Source organism: Oncorhynchus masou, unplaced genomic scaffold, assembly GCF_036934945.1.
Source record: "Oncorhynchus masou masou isolate Uvic2021 unplaced genomic scaffold, UVic_Omas_1.1 unplaced_scaffold_1327, whole genome shotgun sequence".
Classification (NCBI taxonomy): Eukaryota; Metazoa; Chordata; class Actinopteri; order Salmoniformes; family Salmonidae; genus Oncorhynchus; species Oncorhynchus masou.
In genome coordinates this window covers 154,450-172,727 of record NW_027003142.1, presented here as the reverse complement: position 1 = coordinate 172,727, position 18,278 = coordinate 154,450, and the positions used below count along the sequence as shown (strand labels likewise).

Below are 18,278 nucleotides of genomic sequence, written 5' to 3'. Positions count from 1 at the left end.
CTGTTATCACCAGAACAGATCAGTCAGTTAGTAGTCTGTTATGAACAGATCAGTCAGTTAGTCTGTTATGAACAGATCAGTCAGTTAGTCTGTTATGAACAGATCAGTCAGTTAGTAGTCTGTTATGAACAGATCAGTCAGTCAGTTAGCAGTCTGTTATGAACAGATCAGTCAGTAGTAGTCTGTTATGAACAGATCAGTCAGTTGGTCTGTTAGTCTGTTAGTATGTTATGAACAGATCAGTCAGTTAGTCTGTTATGAACAGATCAGTCATGTTTAGTCTGTTATGAACAGATCAGTCAGTTAGTTAATCTGTTGTGAACAGATCAGTCAGTTAGTTCAGTGTTATGAACAGATCAGTCAGTTAGTAGTCTGTTAGTGAACAGATCAGTCAGTTAGTAGTCTGTAATGAACAGATCAGTCAGTTAGTAGTCTGTTATGAACAGATCAGTCAGTTAGTAGTCTGTTATGAACAGATCAGTCATTTAGTTAATCTGTTATGAACAGATCAGTCAGTCAGTCTGTTAGTCTGTTATGAACAGATCAGTCAGTTAGTAGTCTGTTATGAACAGATCAGTCAGTTAGTTTGTTTGTTATGAACAGATCAGTCAGTTAGTAGTCTGTTAAGAACAGATCAGTCAGTTAGTAGTCTGTTATGAACAGATCAGTCAGTTAGTAGTCTGTTATGAACAGATCAGTCAGTTAGTCTGTTATGAACAGATCAGTCAGTTAGTCTGTTATGAACAGATCAGTCAGTCAGTAGTCTGTTATGAACAGATCAGTCAGTTAGTAGTCTGTTATGAACAGATCAGTCAGTTAGTCTGTTATGAACAGATCAGTCAGTTAGTAGTCTGTTATGAACAGATCAGTCAGTTAGTAGTCTGTTATGAACAGATCAGTCAGTTAGTCTGTTATGAACAGATCAGTCTGTTATGAACAGATCAGTCAGTTAGTCTGTTATGAACAGATCAGTCAGTTAGTAGTCTGAACAGATCAGTCAGAACAGATCAGTCAGTTAGAACAGATAGTCTGTCTATGAACAGATCAGTCAGTTAGTAGTCTGTTATGAACAGATCAGTCAGTTAGTCTGTTATGAACAGATCAGTCAGTTAGTAGTCTGTTATGAACAGATCAGTCAGTTAGTAGTCTGTTATGAACAGATCAGTCAGTTAGTAGTCTGTTATGAACAGATCAGTCAGTTAGTAGTTATGAACAGATCAGTCAGTTAGTAGTCTGTTATGAACAGATCAGTCAGTTAGTCTGTTATGAACAGATCAGTCAGTTAGTAGTATGTTATGAACAGATCAGTCAGTTAGTAGTCTGTTATGAACAGATCAGTCAGTCTGTTATGAACAGATCAGTCAGTCTGTTATGAACAGATCAGTGAGTTAGTAGTCTGTTATGAACAGATCAGTCAGTTAGTCTGTTATGAACAGATCAGTCAGTTAGTCTGTTATGAACAGATCAGTCATGAACAGATTAGTAGTCTGTTATGAACAGATCAGTCAGTTAGTAGTCTGTTATGAACAGATCAGTCAGTTAGTCTGTTATGAACAGATGAGTCAGTTAGTTAGTCTGTTATGAACAGATCAGTCAGTTAGTAGTCTGTTATGAACAGATCAGTCAGTTAGTTAGTCTGTTATGAACAGATCAGTCAGTTATGAACAGATCAGTCAGTTAGTCTGTTATGAACAGATCAGTCAGTTAGTAGTCTGTTATGAACAGATCAGTCAGTTAGTAGTCTGTTATGAACAGATCAGTCAGTTAGTAGTCTGTTATGAACAGATCAGTTAGTTAGTCTGTTATGAACAGATCAGTCAGTTAGAACAGATCTGTTATAGAACAGTCAGTTAGTCTGTTATGAACAGATCAGTCAGTTAGTAGTCTGTTATGAACAGATCAGTCAGTTAGTAGTCTGTTATGAACAGATCAGTCAGTTAGTAGTCTGTTATGAACAGATCAGTCAGTTAGTAGTCTGTTATGAACAGATCAGTCAGTTAGTAGTCTGTTATGAACAGATCAGTCAGTTAGTAGTCTGTTATGAACAGATCAGTCAGTTAGTAGTCTGTTATGAACAGATCAGTCAGTTAGTCTGTTATGAACAGATCAGTCAGTTAGTCTGTTATGAACAGATCAGTCAGTTAGTAGTCTGTTATGAACAGATCAGTCAGTTAGTAGTCTGTTAAGAACAGATCAGTCAGTAGTCTGTTATGAACTCAGTCAGTTAGTAGTCTGTTATGAACAGATCAGTCAGTTAGTATCTGTTATGAACAGATCAGTCAGTTATGAACAGATCAGTCAGTTAGTCTGTTATGAACAGATCAGTCAGTTAGTAGTCTGTTATGAACAGATCAGTCAGTTAGTAGTCTGTTATGAACAGATCAGTCAGTTAGTCTGTTATGAACAGATCAGTCAGTTAGTCTGTTATGAACAGATCAGTCAGTTAGTAGTCTGTTATGAACAGATCAGTCAGTTAGTCTGTTATGAACAGATCAGTCAGTTAGTCTGTTATGAACAGATCAGTCAGTTAGTAGTCTGTTATGAACAGATCAGTCAGTTAGTCTGTTATGAACAGATCAGTCAGTTAGTAGTCTGTTATGAACAGATCAGTCAGTTAGTCTGTTATGAACAGATCAGTCAGTTAGTAGAACAGATCAGTCAGTTAGTCTGTTATGAACAGATCAGTCAGTTAGTCTGTTATGAACAGATCAGTCAGTTAGTAGTCTGTTATGAACAGATCAGTCAGTTAGTAGTCTGTTATGAACAGATCAGTCAGTTAGTAGTCTGTTATGAACAGATCAGTCAGTTAGTATTCTGTTATGAACAGGTCAATCAGTAAGTAGTCTGTTATGAACAGATCAGTCAGTTAGTAGTCTGTTAAGAACAGATCAGTCTGTTAGTTAGTCAGTTGGTCTGTTATGAACAGATCAGTCAGTTAGTCTGTTATGAACAGATCAGTGTTATGTTAAACAGATCAGTCAGTTAGTAGTCTGTTGAACAGATCAGTCAGTTAGTCTGTTATGAACAGATCAGTCAGTTAGTAGACTGTTATGAACAGATCAGTCAGTTAGTCTGTTATGAACAGATCAGTCAGTTAGTAGTCTGTTATGAACAGATCAGTCAGTTAGTAGTCTGTTATGAACAGATCAGTCAGTTAGTAGTCTGTTATGAACAGATCAGTCAGTTAGTCTGTTATGAACAGATCAGTCAGTTAGTCTGTTATGAACAGATCAGTCAGTTAGTAGTCTGTTATGAACAGATCAGTCAGTTAGTAGTCTGTTATGAACAGATCAGTCAGTTAGTCTGTTATGAACAGATCAGTCAGTTAGTCTGTTATGAACAGATCAGTCAGTTAGTCTGTTATGAACAGATCAGTCAGTTAGTAGTCTGTTATGAACAGATCAGTCAGTTAGTCTGTTATGAACAGATCAGTCAGTTAGTCTGTTATGAACAGATCAGTCAGTTAGTCTGTTAAGAACAGATCAGTCAGTTAGTCAGTTAGTAGTCTGTTATGAACAGATCAGTCAGTTAGTAGTCTGTTATGAACAGATCAGTCAGTTAGTAGTCTGTTATGAACAGATCAGTCAGTTAGTAGTCTGTTATGAACAGATCAGTCAGTTAGTCTGTTATGAACAGATCAGTCAGTTAGTCTGTTATGAACAGATCAGTTAGTTAGTAGTCTGTTATGAACAGATCAGTCAGTTAGTCTGTTATGAACAGATCAGTCAGTTAGTCTGTTATGAACAGATCAGTCTGTTATGAACAGATCAGTCAGTTAGTAGTCTGTTATGAACAGATCAGTTAGTTAGTCTGTTATGAACAGATCAGTTAGTAGTCTGTTATGAACAGATCAGTTAGTAGTCTGTTATGAACAGATCAGTCAGTTAGTCTGTTGTGAACAGATCAGTCAGTTAGTCTGTTGTGAACAGATCAGTTAGTAGTCTGTTATGAACAGATCAGTCATTCATATCAGTCATTAGTAGTCTGTTATGACAACACATTGGTCTATTATGACACCACTGACTGTCTGAAGACCTGAACATGAACATGGTCTGAGAGGGATTTAAACCAGAGCTATTAGTAAATGATTAATTAAGATACAAGTAACCTGTTAAGCAGGTGTGTCGGGGTTAGATGTTCAGTCACGGACCAATGAGCGGTACAATACAGAGCAGAGCCTGGATTTCATATGGCTACAACAGAATGCAGTGTTTAATTCAGTTCTGGATTTCATATAATTCAGCTACAACAGACAACATGCAGTGTTTAATTCAGTTCTGGATTTCATATGGCTACAACAGAATGCAGTGTTTAATTCAGTTCTGGATTTCATATGGCTACAACAGAATACAGTGTTTAATTCAGTTCTGGATTTCATATGGCTACAATAGACTGCAGTGTTTAATTCAGTTCTGGATTTCATATGGCTACAACAGAATACAGTGTTTAATTCAGTTCTGGATTTCATATGGCTACAACAGAATACAGTGTTTAATTCAGTTCTGGATTTCATCACTGTTGAACTTTCAGAGCATGACATTTTTTACCTCCTCCAAATGCTGAGTAGATTTGACTGAATTTTTGTGGTGAACTGCTTGTGTGGACGTGCTGTGTGTGAGAAACAACGACAACACCGAGGAAACTGTGACTGTTATCAACCCTCTATTGACTAAATGAGACCTGCTATGTTAGATAGCAGGTGTTCCACTCCTGGACACATCAGAGCTTGACATCATTCAGTCATGTTTCATCAACAAACTAAGAAGCTTGAGTAAAGTTTCAATAAAAAACAAAACAGTTTATGTTAAATATCTTTATTTATTCGCTTCGATTTAAACATTTCAAATGAATTATACACCATGCAGTTAGAATTGCCATGAATCATATTGCTGCTTTTATTTGGAGCCTAAGATCACAGGCAGAGTTCAAAGCAACGTCTCAAAGCTCATTTTCCTTGTGGTGCTGTTCCTTCATTGAGGGAACGTCTTACAACAGCCCACAGCCATACTACGGTGAGCAGCTATAGGCATGGCGGAGCAAACTGCAACAATGTAACCATTTACAAATGGAACACACGTCTAGAACCGTATGTACACATATCCACATCATGCTCTGAGATGATCCAATTAAAAGCAGAACAGAAATGAGCAACACATACTGGGGGAATGAATCTCCATTCAGATTAAACATAATTCACTTCCTGATGAGATTTATTTACATGACCTTAACTTAGAATGAGTTTATATTAGGCGAGTCAGTTACGAAGACATGCTTATTTACAATGACAGTTTGGCAAGTGGTGAGAGGCAAGTTCGGTGATAAATAACTAAAACAATTGGAGCCACATTGTAAGTAGAAAGTTTACATTACATTTTTTTTTTAACCAATTTCTCTTTCTGTTAGTGTTTTGGATATAGAGTGTATTGCACTGTTCCCCAGGATCACTGCATGAACATCTCTGATTGGCTGATCAGCATCACTGCATTAGAGTATGGATACAGTGCAGTGCACTAAGCTGTCAAACACTGCCCTCTAATGGTGGATATTGAAATCTACCTCACAGTTCGAGGCTCTTGGTAAAACTGGGACATTTTTTTGGTCTACGCCCCACGAGTTTCTCAACGCAGTGGTCATTACAATCAGTTGCATAATTGAAATTAAAAACTGGGTGGTTCGAGCCCTGAATGCTGATTGGCTGACAGCCGTGGTATATCAGACAGTTTACCACGGAGATGACAAAACATGTATTTTTACTGCTCTAATTACGTTGGTAACCAGTTTATAATATCAATAAGGCACCTGGGGGTTTGTGGTATATGACCAATATACCACGGCTAAGGGCTGTATCCAGGCACTCCACGTTGCATCATACCTTAGAACAGCCCTTAGCCGTGGTATATTGGCCACATACCACACACCCTCGGGCCTTATTGCTTAAATAGAGCACAGCTTGTTTTGTAAGTGAATTAAAACATTACATTCAAACTTAGCTTATTTGAAGAATAAAGTGTCCCTAAAAGCATAGGTAAACCATGATCAATATGCTTACCAATACAACAGAGCAAAAACAATGTGCTGATCATAACTGAAGTAAATGCATATGGTGCAAAACACAGTGCAGGTGGGCGATCATTCCAGTCTGAACTTTGAACTTCTTTAGGTGAACTATCATACATTCCTAATGCAGTCGGAAAAGCAAAGGATTCTTCAACAACAAGTAAAGATCATGTTTACATTACTGTGACTGTCATATGCTATACAATGTGGTTCTTAGTGATGGCATAGCACCCTCTGTAATATACATGTAACCATCTATCAGCACACATCCCCTCCAAGACAACACTACTATGAAATATATATGTACATGTACAATGGAAAAGAGAGAGACATACAGTATGTGAAAACTATGAAAGATGCCACAGAGTAGATTGGATGAGGGCAGAGGGGTCTTACTCCTAGACCCAGAGGAAGGACAGGAGGATGAGGGCAGAGGGGTCTTACTCCTAGACCCAGAGGAAGGACAGGACAGGAGGATGAGGGCAGAGGGGTCTTACTCCTAGACCCAGAGGAAGGACAGGAGGATGAGGGCAGAGGGGTCTTACTCCTAGACCCAGAGGAAGGACAGGAGGATGAGGGCAGAGGGGTCTTACTCCTAGACCCAGAGGAAGGACAGGAAGATGAGGGCAGAGGGGTCTTACTCCTAGACCCAGAGGAAGGACAGGAGGATGAGGACAGAGGGGTCTTACTCCTAGACCCAGAGGAAGGACAGGACAGGAGGATGGGGCAGAGGGGTCTTACTCCTAGACCCAGAGGAAGGACAGGAGGATGAGGGCAGAGGGGTCTTACTCCTAGACCCAGAGGAAGGACAGGAGGATGAGGGCAGAGGGGTCTTACTCCTAGACCCAGAGGAAGGACAGGAGGATGAGGGCAGAGGGGTCTTACTCCTAGACCCAGAGGAAGGACAGGAGGATGAGGGCAGAGGGGTCTTACTCCTAGACCCAGAGGAAGGACAGGACAGGAGGATGAGGGAAGGACAGGAGGATGAGGGCAGAGGGGTCTTACTCCTAGACCCAGAGGAAGGACAGGAGGATGAGGGCAGAGGGGTCTTACTCCTAGACCCAGAGGAAGGACAGGACAGGAGGATGAGGGCAGAGGGGTCTTACTCCTAGACCCAGAGGAAGGACAGGACAGGAGGATGAGGGCAGAGGGGTCTTACTCCTAGACCCAGAGGAAGGACAGGACAGGAGGATGAGGACAGAGGGGTCTTACTCCTAGACCCAGAGGAAGGACAGGAGGATGAGGGCAGAGGGGTCTTACTCCTAGACCCAGAGGAAGGACAGGAGGATGAGGGCAGAGGGGTCTTACTCCTAGACCCAGAGGAAGGACAGGAAGATGAGGGCAGAGGGGTCTTACTCCTAGACCCAGAGGAAGGACAGGACAGGAGGATGAGGGCAGAGGGGTCTTACTCCTAGACCCAGAGGAAGGACAGGAGGATGAGGGCAGAGGGGTCTTACTCCTAGACCCAGAGGAAGGACAGGAGGATGAGGGCAGAGGGGTCTTACTCCTAGACCCAGAGGAAGGACAGGAGGATGAGGGCAGAGGGGTCTTACTCCTAGACCTAGAGGAAGGACAGGATGAGGGCAGAGGGGTCTTACTCCTAGACCCAGAGGAAGGACAGGAGGATGAGGGCAGAGGGGTCTTACTCCTAGACCCAGAGGAAGGACAGGAGGATGAGGGTAGAGGGGTCTTACTGGGAATGGGACAGTCTGTACCTACCACACATGCACTTGTGACTCAGGGTCTAGATTGTACATGGTTACTTGGTGCTGAGGTTGTAGCTGTGGCTGTAGAGGCCTCCTCCTCTGATGACTGTAGGGGAAGACAGGGGGTGTTGGCCTGGCCGGATGGGCTTAGCTGGAAGACAGAACATAGTCATCAATACAAACACACAGTGCCACCCCCACACACTCCACCAACCCACCCTTCTCCCTCCCTCCTCCCTCCCTCCCTCCCTCCTCCCTCCCTCCCTCCCTCCCTCCCTCCCTCCCCCTCCCTCCCTCCCTTCCCCCTTCCCTTCCCCCATCCCTCCCCTCCCTCCCCCCTCCCTTCCTTCCCTTCCCTTCCTTCCTTCCCTTCCCTTCCCTCCCTCCATCCTTACCGATCTGAGCGGAGTTTCCTCTCCTGGCCATGTTCTTGGCCCTGACGACCTCCTTGATGCGGTCCACCTCTAGCTGGTAGCGTTTCCTGTCCCTCATAGCGTTCTCCTTGGCATCCTTCAGGGCATTCTCCAGGGCCTTCACCCGCTCGGCCGTGGCCCGCAGGCGCTTCTCCAGCTTGGGAAGCTCGCAGCGCAGGTCCGCGTTGTCACGCACCAACTGGGAGGGAGAGGGGGGACACAGGGCGGGGAGGGAGGGAGGGAGGGAGGGAGGGACACAGGGAGGGAGGGAGGGGGACACAGGGAGGGAGAGGGAGGGACACAGGGAGGGGGAGGGAGGGAGACAGGGAGGGGGAGAGACAGGGAGGGAGAGGGGGACACAGGGAGGGAGGGAGGGAGACAGGGAGGGAGGGAGGCAGGGAGACAGGGGGAGGGAGGGAGGGAGGGGAGGGAGGGACAGGGAGACAGGGAGGGAGAGAGACACAGGGAGGGAGGGAGGGGGGGAGACAGGGAGGGAGAGGGGGACACAGGGAGGGAGAGGGGGACACAGGGAGGGAGGGAGGGAGGGAATGGGAGGGGAGGGAGGGGGGAGACAGGGAGGGAGGGAGGAAGGGGGAGTCATGGAGGGAGAGAAACAGGGAGGGAGGGTCAGCTTAGGAGCGCAGGTCCGCGTTACATGCACTAACTGGATGGGACTGCCAGAAGGACACAAGGAGTTAATAAATCAATCAAATGAGGGAACAAATCAAACAATCAGGGAAAGATGTCAAGGGAGGGAGAGGGAGGGGGACAGGGAGGGAGGGAGGCAGGGAGACAGGGAATAATGTCCCAGGGGGTACCTGAATAAGGTCCCAGTACCTGCTTAATAATGAGTACAGGGAGGGTCCCAGAGGCAGGGATGGGGAGAGACAGGGCTTAGGGCGGGTCCCAGGGAGGGATGTCCCAGGGAATAATGTCCCAGACAATAATGTCCCAGGGAGACAGGGAGGGAATAATGTCCCAGGAATAATGTCCCAGTACAGTACCTGAATAATATCCCAGTACCTGGTCCCAGTACAGGGAATAATGTCCCAGTACAGTACCTGCTTAATAATGTCCCAGTACCTGCTTAGTCCCAGTACCTGCTTAATAATGTCCCAGACCTGGTCCCAGTACAGTACCTGTTTAATAATGTCCCAGTACCTGCTTAATAATGTCCCAGTACAGTACCTGTTTAATAATGTCCCAGTACCTGCTTAATAATGTCCCAGTACAGTATCTGCTTAATAATGTCCCAGTACAGTACCTGTTTAATAATGTCCCAGTACCTGCTTAATAATGTCCCAGTACAGTACCTGTTTAATAATGTCCCAGTACCTGCTTAATAATGTCCCAGTACAGTACCTGATTAATAATGTCCCAGTCCAGTACCTGATTAATAATGTCCCAGTACCTGCTTAATAATGTCCCAGTACCTGCTTAATAATGTCCCAGTACCTGAATAATGTCCCAGACCTGCTTAATAATGTCCCAGGGTCAGCTTAATAATGTCCCAACCTGCTTAATAATGCAGTACCTGCTTAATAATGTCCCAGTACCTGTTAATAATGCACTAACCTGCTTATGTCCCAGTACACTGCAATAATGTCCCAGTACAGTACCTGTTAATAATGTCCCAGTCAATCAAATGTATTACCTAATAATGTTTGAACAAACCTGCAAAATGTCCCAGTCAGACGCTAATAATTTCCCCAGTACCTGCAAAGATGTCCCAGTACAGTACCTGCTTAATAATGTCCCAGTACAGTACCTGCTTAATAATGTCCCAGTACAGTACCTGCTTAATAATGTCCCAGTACCTGCTTAATAATGTCCCAGTACAGTACCTGCTTAATAATGTCCCAGTACCTGCTTAATAATGTCCCAGTACAGTACCTGTTTAATAATGTCCCAGTACAGTACCTGTTTAATAATGTCCCAGTACAGTACCTGCTTAATAATGTCCCAGTACCCTGCTTAATAATGTCCCAGTACAGTACCTGATTAATAATGTCCCAGTACCTGCTTAATAATGTCCCAGTACAGTACCTGATTAATAATGTCCCAGTACAGTACCTGCTTAATAATGTCCCAGTACAGTAATAATGTCCCAGTACAGTACCTGATTAATAATAATGTCCCAGTACAGTACCTGCTTAATAATGTCCCAGTACCAGTCCCAGTACCTGCTTAATAATGTCCCAGTACAGTACCTGCTTAATAATGTCCCAGTACAGTACCTGCTTAATAATGTCCCAGTACAGTACCTGATTAATAATGTCCCAGTACCTGCTTAATAATGTCCCAGTACAGTACCTGCTTAATAATGTCCCAGTACAGTACCTGCTTAATAATGTCCCAGTACCTGCTTAATAATGTCCCAGTACAGTACCTGTTAATAATGTCCCAGTGTACCTGCTTAATAATGTCCCAGTACCTGCTTAATAATGTCCCAGTCCTGCTTAATAATGTCCCAGTCCAGTACCTGCTTAATAATGTCCCAGTACAGTACCTGATTAATAATGTCCCAGTACCTGCTTAATAATGTCCCAGTACAGTACCTGCTTAATAATGTCCCAGTACAGTACCTGCTTAATAATGTCCCAGTACAGTACCTGCTTAATAATGTCCCAGTCCAGTACCTGCTTAATAATGTCCCAGTCCAGTACCTGCTTAATAATGTCCCAGTACAGTACCTGCTTAATAATGTCCCAGTACAGTACCTGCTTAATAATGTCCCAGTACAGTACCTGCTTAATAATGTCCCAGTACAGTACCTGATTAATAATGTCCCAGTACAGTACCAGTACCTGATTAATAATGTCCCAGTACCTGCTTAATAATGTCCCAGTACAGTACCTGCTTAATAATGTCCCAGTACAGTACCTGCTTAATAATGTCCCAGTACAGTACCTGCTTAATAATGTCCCAGTACAGTACCTGCTTAATAATGTCCCAGTCCAGTACCTGATTAATAATGTCCCAGTACCTGCTTAATAATGTCCCAGTCCAGTACCTGCTTAATAATGTCCCAGTCCAGTACCTGCTTAATAATGTCCCAGTCCAGTACCTGCTTAATAATGTCCCAGTACAGTACCTGCTTAATAATGTCCCAGTACAGTACCTGCTTAATAATGTCCCAGTACAGTACCTGCTTAATAATGTCCCAGTACAGTACCTGATTAATAATGTCCCAGTACAGTACCTGTTTAATAATGTCCCAGTACCTGCTTAATAATGTCCCAGTACAGTACCTGCTTAATAATGTCCCAGTACAGTACCTGCTTGTGGACTTTAGTGAGTTGCTCCAGGTTATTCTCCAGGAAGGAGATCTTCTGTTTCTGGGCGGCGCTGCCCACTCCATCCTCACAGTCCAGCTCTGCACTCTGAACACAACAGGAGAGGAGAGAAACATCAGTCAGTCTGTCGACACAAAGCACAGATTATAGACGACAGAGCACAGACTACAGACTACTGACCACTCTGCACTCTGGACACAACAGGAGAGAAGACAGACAGTCAATACAGACTACAGACTACTGCCCACTCTGCACTCTGGACAGAACAGGAGAGAAGACAGACACAGACTACAGACTACTGCCCACTCTGGACATAACAGTAAAGAAGACAGACAGTCAATACAGACTACAGACTACTGCCCACTCTGCACTCTGGACACAACAGGAGAGAAGACAGACAGTCAATACAGACTACAGACTACTGCCCACTCTGCACTCTGGACAGAACAGGAGAGAAGACAGACAATCAATACAGACTACAGACTACTGCCCACTCTGGACATAACAGTAAAGAAGACAGACAGTCAATACAGACTACAGACTACTGCCAACTCTGCACTCTGGACAGAACAGGAGAGAAGACAGACAGTCAATACAGACTACAGACTACTGCCAACTCTGCACTCTGGACAGAACAGGAGAGAAGACTGACAGTCAATACAGACTACAGACTACTGCCAACTCTGCACTCAACAGGAGAGAAGACAGACAATCAATACAGACTACAGACTACTGCCAACTCTGCACTCTGGACAGAACAGGAGAGAAGACTGACAATCAATACAGACTACAGACTACTGCCAACTCTCTCCACTGGCTTCCAGTTGAAGCACACCGCTACAGAGGTGCACGGAGCTGTGACACACTCCAGGCTCTGATCAGACACCCAAGCAAGGGCACTACACCTCTGGCCTGCTCGCCTCCCTACTACAGACTACACCACCTTCCGGAGACACAGAGCAGAATACCAGACTACAGAGCAGACTGTTCACTGGATGTCAGAAGGTGACAGAGCATAAGACTGCTACAGACTTAAATGAGTAAATGTAACTCTAGACTCTGGACACAACAGGACAGAGACAGACAATCAATACAGACTACAGAGAACACAGACTAATACAGACAGACTACTGCCAAATCTGACTCTGGACACAACAGAGAGAAGACAGACAATAATACAGACTACAGACTACTGCAGCACTCTGGACAGAACAGGAGAGAAGACAGACAATCAATACAGACTACAGACTACAGACTACAGAGGAGAGAAGACAGACAGTCAATACAGACTACAGACTACAGAGCAGAACTACAGACAGCAGACTACAGACTACAGACTACAGTAGAGAAGACAGACTACAGACTACAGACACTGACTACAGACAGAACAGACTACAGACTACAGAGCAGACTACAGACTACAGAGCAGACTACAGACTACAGAGCAGACTACACACTACAGAGCAGACTACAGACTACAGAGCACAGACTACACACTACAGAGCAGACTACAGACTACAGAGCAGACTACAGAGCAGACTACAGACTACAGAGCACAGACTACACACTACAGAGCAGACTACAGACTACAGAGCAGACTACAGAGCACAGACTACAGACTACAGAGCAGACTACAGAGCAGACTACAGACTACAGAGCAGACTACAGAGCAGACTACAGACTACAGGTCCTCACTGACAGACAGACTTCAGACGAGTATCTCTGACATTCTGCAGACAGGTTGGGGCATTCTGATACACCGCCTCTCTTACATGGGAGAAAACCTCCTTACCTTCTTGACGCGTGTGGTGAGGTCTTGAACAAAGAGTCTGCGTAGGTTATGAAGAGTCTGCAGCTCTTTGGCCTTTCAAGACAAAACAGAGAAGACACACTTGTGCTCAGTGTGAAACGTTGAAATGGACATATATGATGTATTGGTTTATCTGCAAGACTTAGGAAGTGAAGAGCTATAGTCAGCCAGCCAGCCAATCAGCCAATCAGCCAGTCAGACAGTCAGTGAGTCAGTGAGTGAGTCAGTGAGTGTAGTGAGTCAGTGAGTCAGTCAGTCAGCCAGCCAGCCAGTCAGTGAGTCAGCCAGTCAGTGAGTCAGCCAGTCAGTGAGTCAGCCAGTCAGTGAGTCAGCCAGTCAGTGAGTCAGCCAGTGAGTCAGTCAGTCAGAGCCTTGACATACCACAGTCTCCTCCAGTCCCTTGAGGTCCTGTCTGGCCTGCTCCCTCTGCTCGTTGAAGATGACCAGCTTCTGGAGCTTCATGTCCTTCTCCTGTTCCTCCACCTTCAGCTTCTCATGGTCAGACATCAGCCTCCTCTGCTCCAGCATCAGGCCCTGGTTCAGACTGGGAGAGACACGGAGGAGGAGAGGGGGAGAGCAGAGGTAGAGGAGAGGTAGAGAGCAGAGGTAGGGGAGAGGTAGAGGAGAGGTAGGGGAGAGGTAGGAGAGGGGGAGGAGCAGAGGTAGAGGAGAGGTAGAGAGCAGAGGTAGGGGAGAGGTAGAGGTAGAGGTAGGGGAGAGGTAGGGAGAGGTAGGGGAGAGGTAGAGTAGAGGTAGAGGAGAGGTAGAGTAGAGGTAGTGGAGAGGTAGAGAGCAGAGGTAGGGGAGAGGTAGAGGAGAGGTAGGGGAGAGGTAGGGGAGAGGTAGAGGAGAGGTAGAGGAGAGGTAGAGGAGAGGTAGGGGAGAGGTAGGAGAGAGGTAGGGGAGAGGTAGGGGAGAGGTAGAGAGAGGGTAGGAGGTAGGAGGAGGTAGGTAGAGTAGAGGTAGGGGAGAGGTAGAGAGCAGAGGTAGGGGAGAGGTAGAGTAGAGGTAGTGGAGAGGTAGAGAGCAGAGGTAGGGGAGAGGTAGGTAGGGGAGAGGGTAGAGGAGGTAGGGGAGAGGTAGAGAGGTAGAGGTAGGGGAGAGGTAGAGGAGAGGGGAGAGGTAGAGGAGAGGTAGAGGAGAGGTAGGGGAGAGGTAGGAGAGAGGTAGGGGAGAGGTAGGGGAGAGGTAGAGAGCAGAGGTAGTGGAGAGATAGGGGAGAGATAGAAGAGAGGTAGGGGAGAGGAAGAGGAGAGGTAGCGAAGAGGAGAGGTAGCGGAGATGAAGAGGAGGTGGGGGAGAGGAAGAGGAGAGGTAGGGGAGAGGAAGAGGAGGTGGGGGAGAGGTAGGGGAGAGGAAGAGGAGAGGTAGGGAGGGGGTAGGGGAGAGGAAGAGGAGAGGTAGGGGAGAGGAAGAAGAGGAGAGGGAAGAGGAGAGGTAGCGGAGAGGAAGAGGAGAGGTAGCGGAGAGGAAGAGGAGAGGTAGGGGAGAGGTAGGGGAAAGGAAAGGTAGCGGAGAGGAAGAGGAGAGGTATGGGAGAGGTAGAGGAGAGGGTGAAAAGGAGGAGAGAAAAGACTAAGTTATAGAGGCTTTATGGAGCTTTATAAGGCCTATATAGATGCTTCAGATGTAATGACCTTTTATACCACCTTTCATTTAGTACTGCATTATGACAGCCTGCAAAGGATTTGTGAAGCCTTTATGAATGCCTTATGAAGCCTTTATGAATGCCCTATGAAGTCTTTATGAATGCCCTATGAAGCCTTTATGAATGCCCTATGAAGCCTTTATGAATGCCATATGAAGCCTTTATGAATGCCCTATGAAGCCTTTATGAATGCCCTATGAAGCCTTTATGAATGCCCTATGAAGCCTTTATGAATGCCCTATGAAGCCTTTATGAATGCCCTATGAAGCCTTTATAAATGCCGTAGCAGTTAGAAAAGTGTTGTCAAACACAGAGAGTCGCCGGACGGTATATATAGCTTCTCACTCTGTGAGTTCATCCAGCGTCCTCTGTTTGTCATCGATCTCGTCCCTGAGTCGGGCCAGCTGCTTCTGGTGGGCCTCTCTGTGAGCCTCCATCTGCTGTTCTAGAGTCTTCTACAGGATGGACAGGAGGACGGATCAGAGGACACACACAGAGACACACACGCGGGTAAATCTAATCTGTTTCTCCAACAGAATAATCCTCCTACTTCCAGATCCACCTTGTGGACGTCTTAATCCCAGGTTGAATCACCTTAACCTCCTCTTCACCCTCCAGTCTACTGACGTGCTCCTTCTCCGTGTCCACCACTGACACCTCGTGCATTTTCTCTGAGGAACAACAACGTGAACAACAATGTGAAGCATGTTATAAAGGAAGCCGCGGTGTGGATAGAGGGGATGTGTAGAGGGAGTCGTGCGTCTCACCCTGGGCGTGCATCTTGGCCAGCTCCTCAGTCAGAGCGTCCTGACTCTCCTCCAGCTGTCTCTTCTTCTGTTCCATGTTCTGCATGTAGTCTGTCAGGGACTTGATCTTGGCCTGGTGCTACAGCACAACACACCAACACCGGGTCAGTGCTTCTAAACCTTCCCTGTTGTCACACCTACTGAACACAGCCCTGTTTGGCCGTTTTGTAGGACTTTAGCAGAGAGTGACAAGATATTCAGAGGCTCAACGTAGGACAATGAAAGTGCATTTCTGCATCGGCCTTTAGACGCTTCACAATTAACCTGGCCCCTCTGTTACCTGGGAGATGAGCAGCTGACAGGAAGCCAGCTCCTTCTCGTTGGCGGCCATCTTGCGTGAGGTGTCACCCTGGGAGTTTTCCAGCTGCTTGGAGCGGTTCACCAGAGACTTGACCTCTGACCTCATCTTACTGATGTAGAGACGGGTCATGGTGAACTCTTCCTCAATCTCTTCCTCAATCACTCCACCGTTACCGTTCCCCTCAGCCATCTAGACAGGAAACAGAAGACTGCATATAAAGGCTGGGGGATGAACAGTAGAATTAGAACAGTCCAGGAGGAAGATATACTGCTCAGGAACTAAAGAGCATCAACTCTGACTCCACCGTTACCGTTCCCCTCAGCCATCTAGACAGGAAACAGAAGACTGCATATAAAGGCTGGGGGATGAACAGTCCAGGAGGAAGATATAGAACAGTCCAGGAGGAAGAAACAGAAGACGGCATATAAAGGCTGAACAGTAGAATTAGAACAGTCCAGGAGGAACTGTTAAAGAGCATCAACTCTGACTCCACCGTTACCGTTCCCCTCAGCCATCTAGACAGGAAACAGAAGACTGCATATAAAGGCTGGGGGATGAACAGTAGAATTAGAACAGTCCAGGAGGAAGATATACTGTTAGGGAACTAAAGAGCATCAACTCTGACTCATGTTGCCATCTAGACAGGAAACAGAAGACTGCATATAAAGGCTGGGGGATGAACAGTAGGATTAGAACAGTCCAGGAGGAAGATATACTGTTAGGGAACTAAAGAGCATCAACTCTGACTCATGTTGTATGTTGTGGAGAGGTTTGCTAGCGACACAGGTCAACGATGTTACAACCCGTTAAGTTAACAGGACTGTTGTGAATGGGTCTGTTTGTATTTGGTTCGGTGTGTGTGTGTGTCTATGTGTATCTGCTGTGTAGGTCCCCTCCTCACCACCTTGATGTCGCCGGTGCCCATGGTGGCTCCTATCTCACTGAGCTCTCTGAGCAGCAGGTGGAGGATCTCTGCGGCTCTCTTCTTCTGGTGTCCACTGAGCTCCTGGAGCGAGTTCAGCTCCATCTGGACTGACAACAGGACCGTCTGGGGAACACACGTCAGTCACATGCCAGTCGTCCTTCACCGCATCATTAAGGACCCTCTATACGGTTCTAGTACCTCATCTATCCACAGGGGAAACTTGGGAAGACTCATTAGAACATAGGTATATGGATCACTCACACATCAGGGGGTACCTCGGCAGAATAACATGTCATTAAGGGTGCAGTACACCCCATAATAAGCTGAACTGCTCTGGGCCCCTCTATCCCTCCCATCATGCCCAGAGACCCACAGTCCTCTGCTGCAGCTCCTCCTGCAGCTGTTGGTTGGCCTGGCTCCTGTCCTCCACCTCCTGGCTCTTCTGGTCGTAGTTCACAGCCAGCTCCTCCAACGCCTGCAGCACCTCCTTCACCTAGAGCCATAAGAACATAATGATGAACATCTAGTCAAATGGCTTCCCAGACTATTCACATCTCCTCCCTCCCCTCTCCACACCACTGCCACTCTCTGTTGTCATCTATGCATAGTCACTTTAATTAACTCTGTACATACTACCTCAACTACATTAACTCTGGTGCCCCTTCACATTGACTCTGTACCGGTATTTTTCCTCCACATCCCCGGACCTGTATATATCCTCCACATTGACTCTGTATCAGCTCCCCCTGTATATATCCTCCACATTGACTCTGTATCAGCTCCCCCTGTATATATCCTCCACATTGACTCCCCTCCCCCTGTATATATTGTTAGTTTTTACTGCTCCTCTTAATTACTTGTTACTTTTATCTCCTATTCTTATCCGTATTTTTTGAAACTGCACTGTCGGTGAGGGGCTCGTAAGTAAACATTTCACTGTCAGGTCTACTACACCTGCTGTATTCGGCGCATGTGACTAATGCAATTTGATTTGATGGGCTCATTTAGAATTCTGGAATAACATGGATTCATCCAGAATATTCTCCTTCACCTCCTCCTTGGCAGCCTCGTTCTCCGTCTGCAGACGAGACAGATCCTCATGGATCTTCTCATAGTCCCTTCTCGTCGACGCCAGCAGCTGAGGAGAGACCCATACGGGGGCACACACAGGGACACACACACACACACACACAGGGACACAAACAGGGACACACAAGAAAAAGGGGACACACACAGGGAGACACACATATACACACAGGGACAAACACAGGGACACATATATACACACAGGGACACACACAGGGACACAAACAGGG

The 18,278-nt window shown here is 45.8% G+C and overlaps 1 protein-coding gene across 2 annotated transcripts in view; it reads right to left on the bottom strand.

Annotated features, from left to right (window-relative positions):
- Positions 1 to 7,031: 7,031 nt before the first annotated feature.
- Positions 7,032 to 18,278, bottom strand: part of LOC135530378 (kinesin heavy chain-like) — a 31,965-nt gene continuing 20,718 nt past the window's right edge. Inside the window, exons 14-25 of one of the 2 annotated variants that reach the window (XM_064958713.1) lie at positions 18,014 to 18,100; positions 17,336 to 17,455; positions 16,939 to 17,085; positions 16,017 to 16,226; positions 15,698 to 15,815; positions 15,525 to 15,601; positions 15,276 to 15,385; positions 13,664 to 13,826; positions 13,265 to 13,336; positions 11,455 to 11,559; positions 8,159 to 8,375; positions 7,032 to 7,914 (exon numbers count right to left, since the gene is read on the bottom strand). In XM_064958713.1, the coding sequence (XP_064814785.1) occupies positions 7,817 to 7,914; positions 8,159 to 8,375; positions 11,455 to 11,559; positions 13,265 to 13,336; positions 13,664 to 13,826; positions 15,276 to 15,385; positions 15,525 to 15,601; positions 15,698 to 15,815; positions 16,017 to 16,226; positions 16,939 to 17,085; positions 17,336 to 17,455; positions 18,014 to 18,100 (1,524 nt within the window). In that variant the 3' untranslated portion in view covers positions 7,032 to 7,816. Of the gene's footprint in view, positions 7,915 to 8,158; positions 8,376 to 11,115; positions 11,163 to 11,427; positions 11,560 to 13,264; positions 13,337 to 13,663; positions 13,827 to 15,275; positions 15,386 to 15,524; positions 15,602 to 15,697; positions 15,816 to 16,016; positions 16,227 to 16,938; positions 17,086 to 17,335; positions 17,456 to 18,013; positions 18,101 to 18,278 lie in introns of those variants that run through there. The other variant, XM_064958714.1, reaches the window with a different exon arrangement.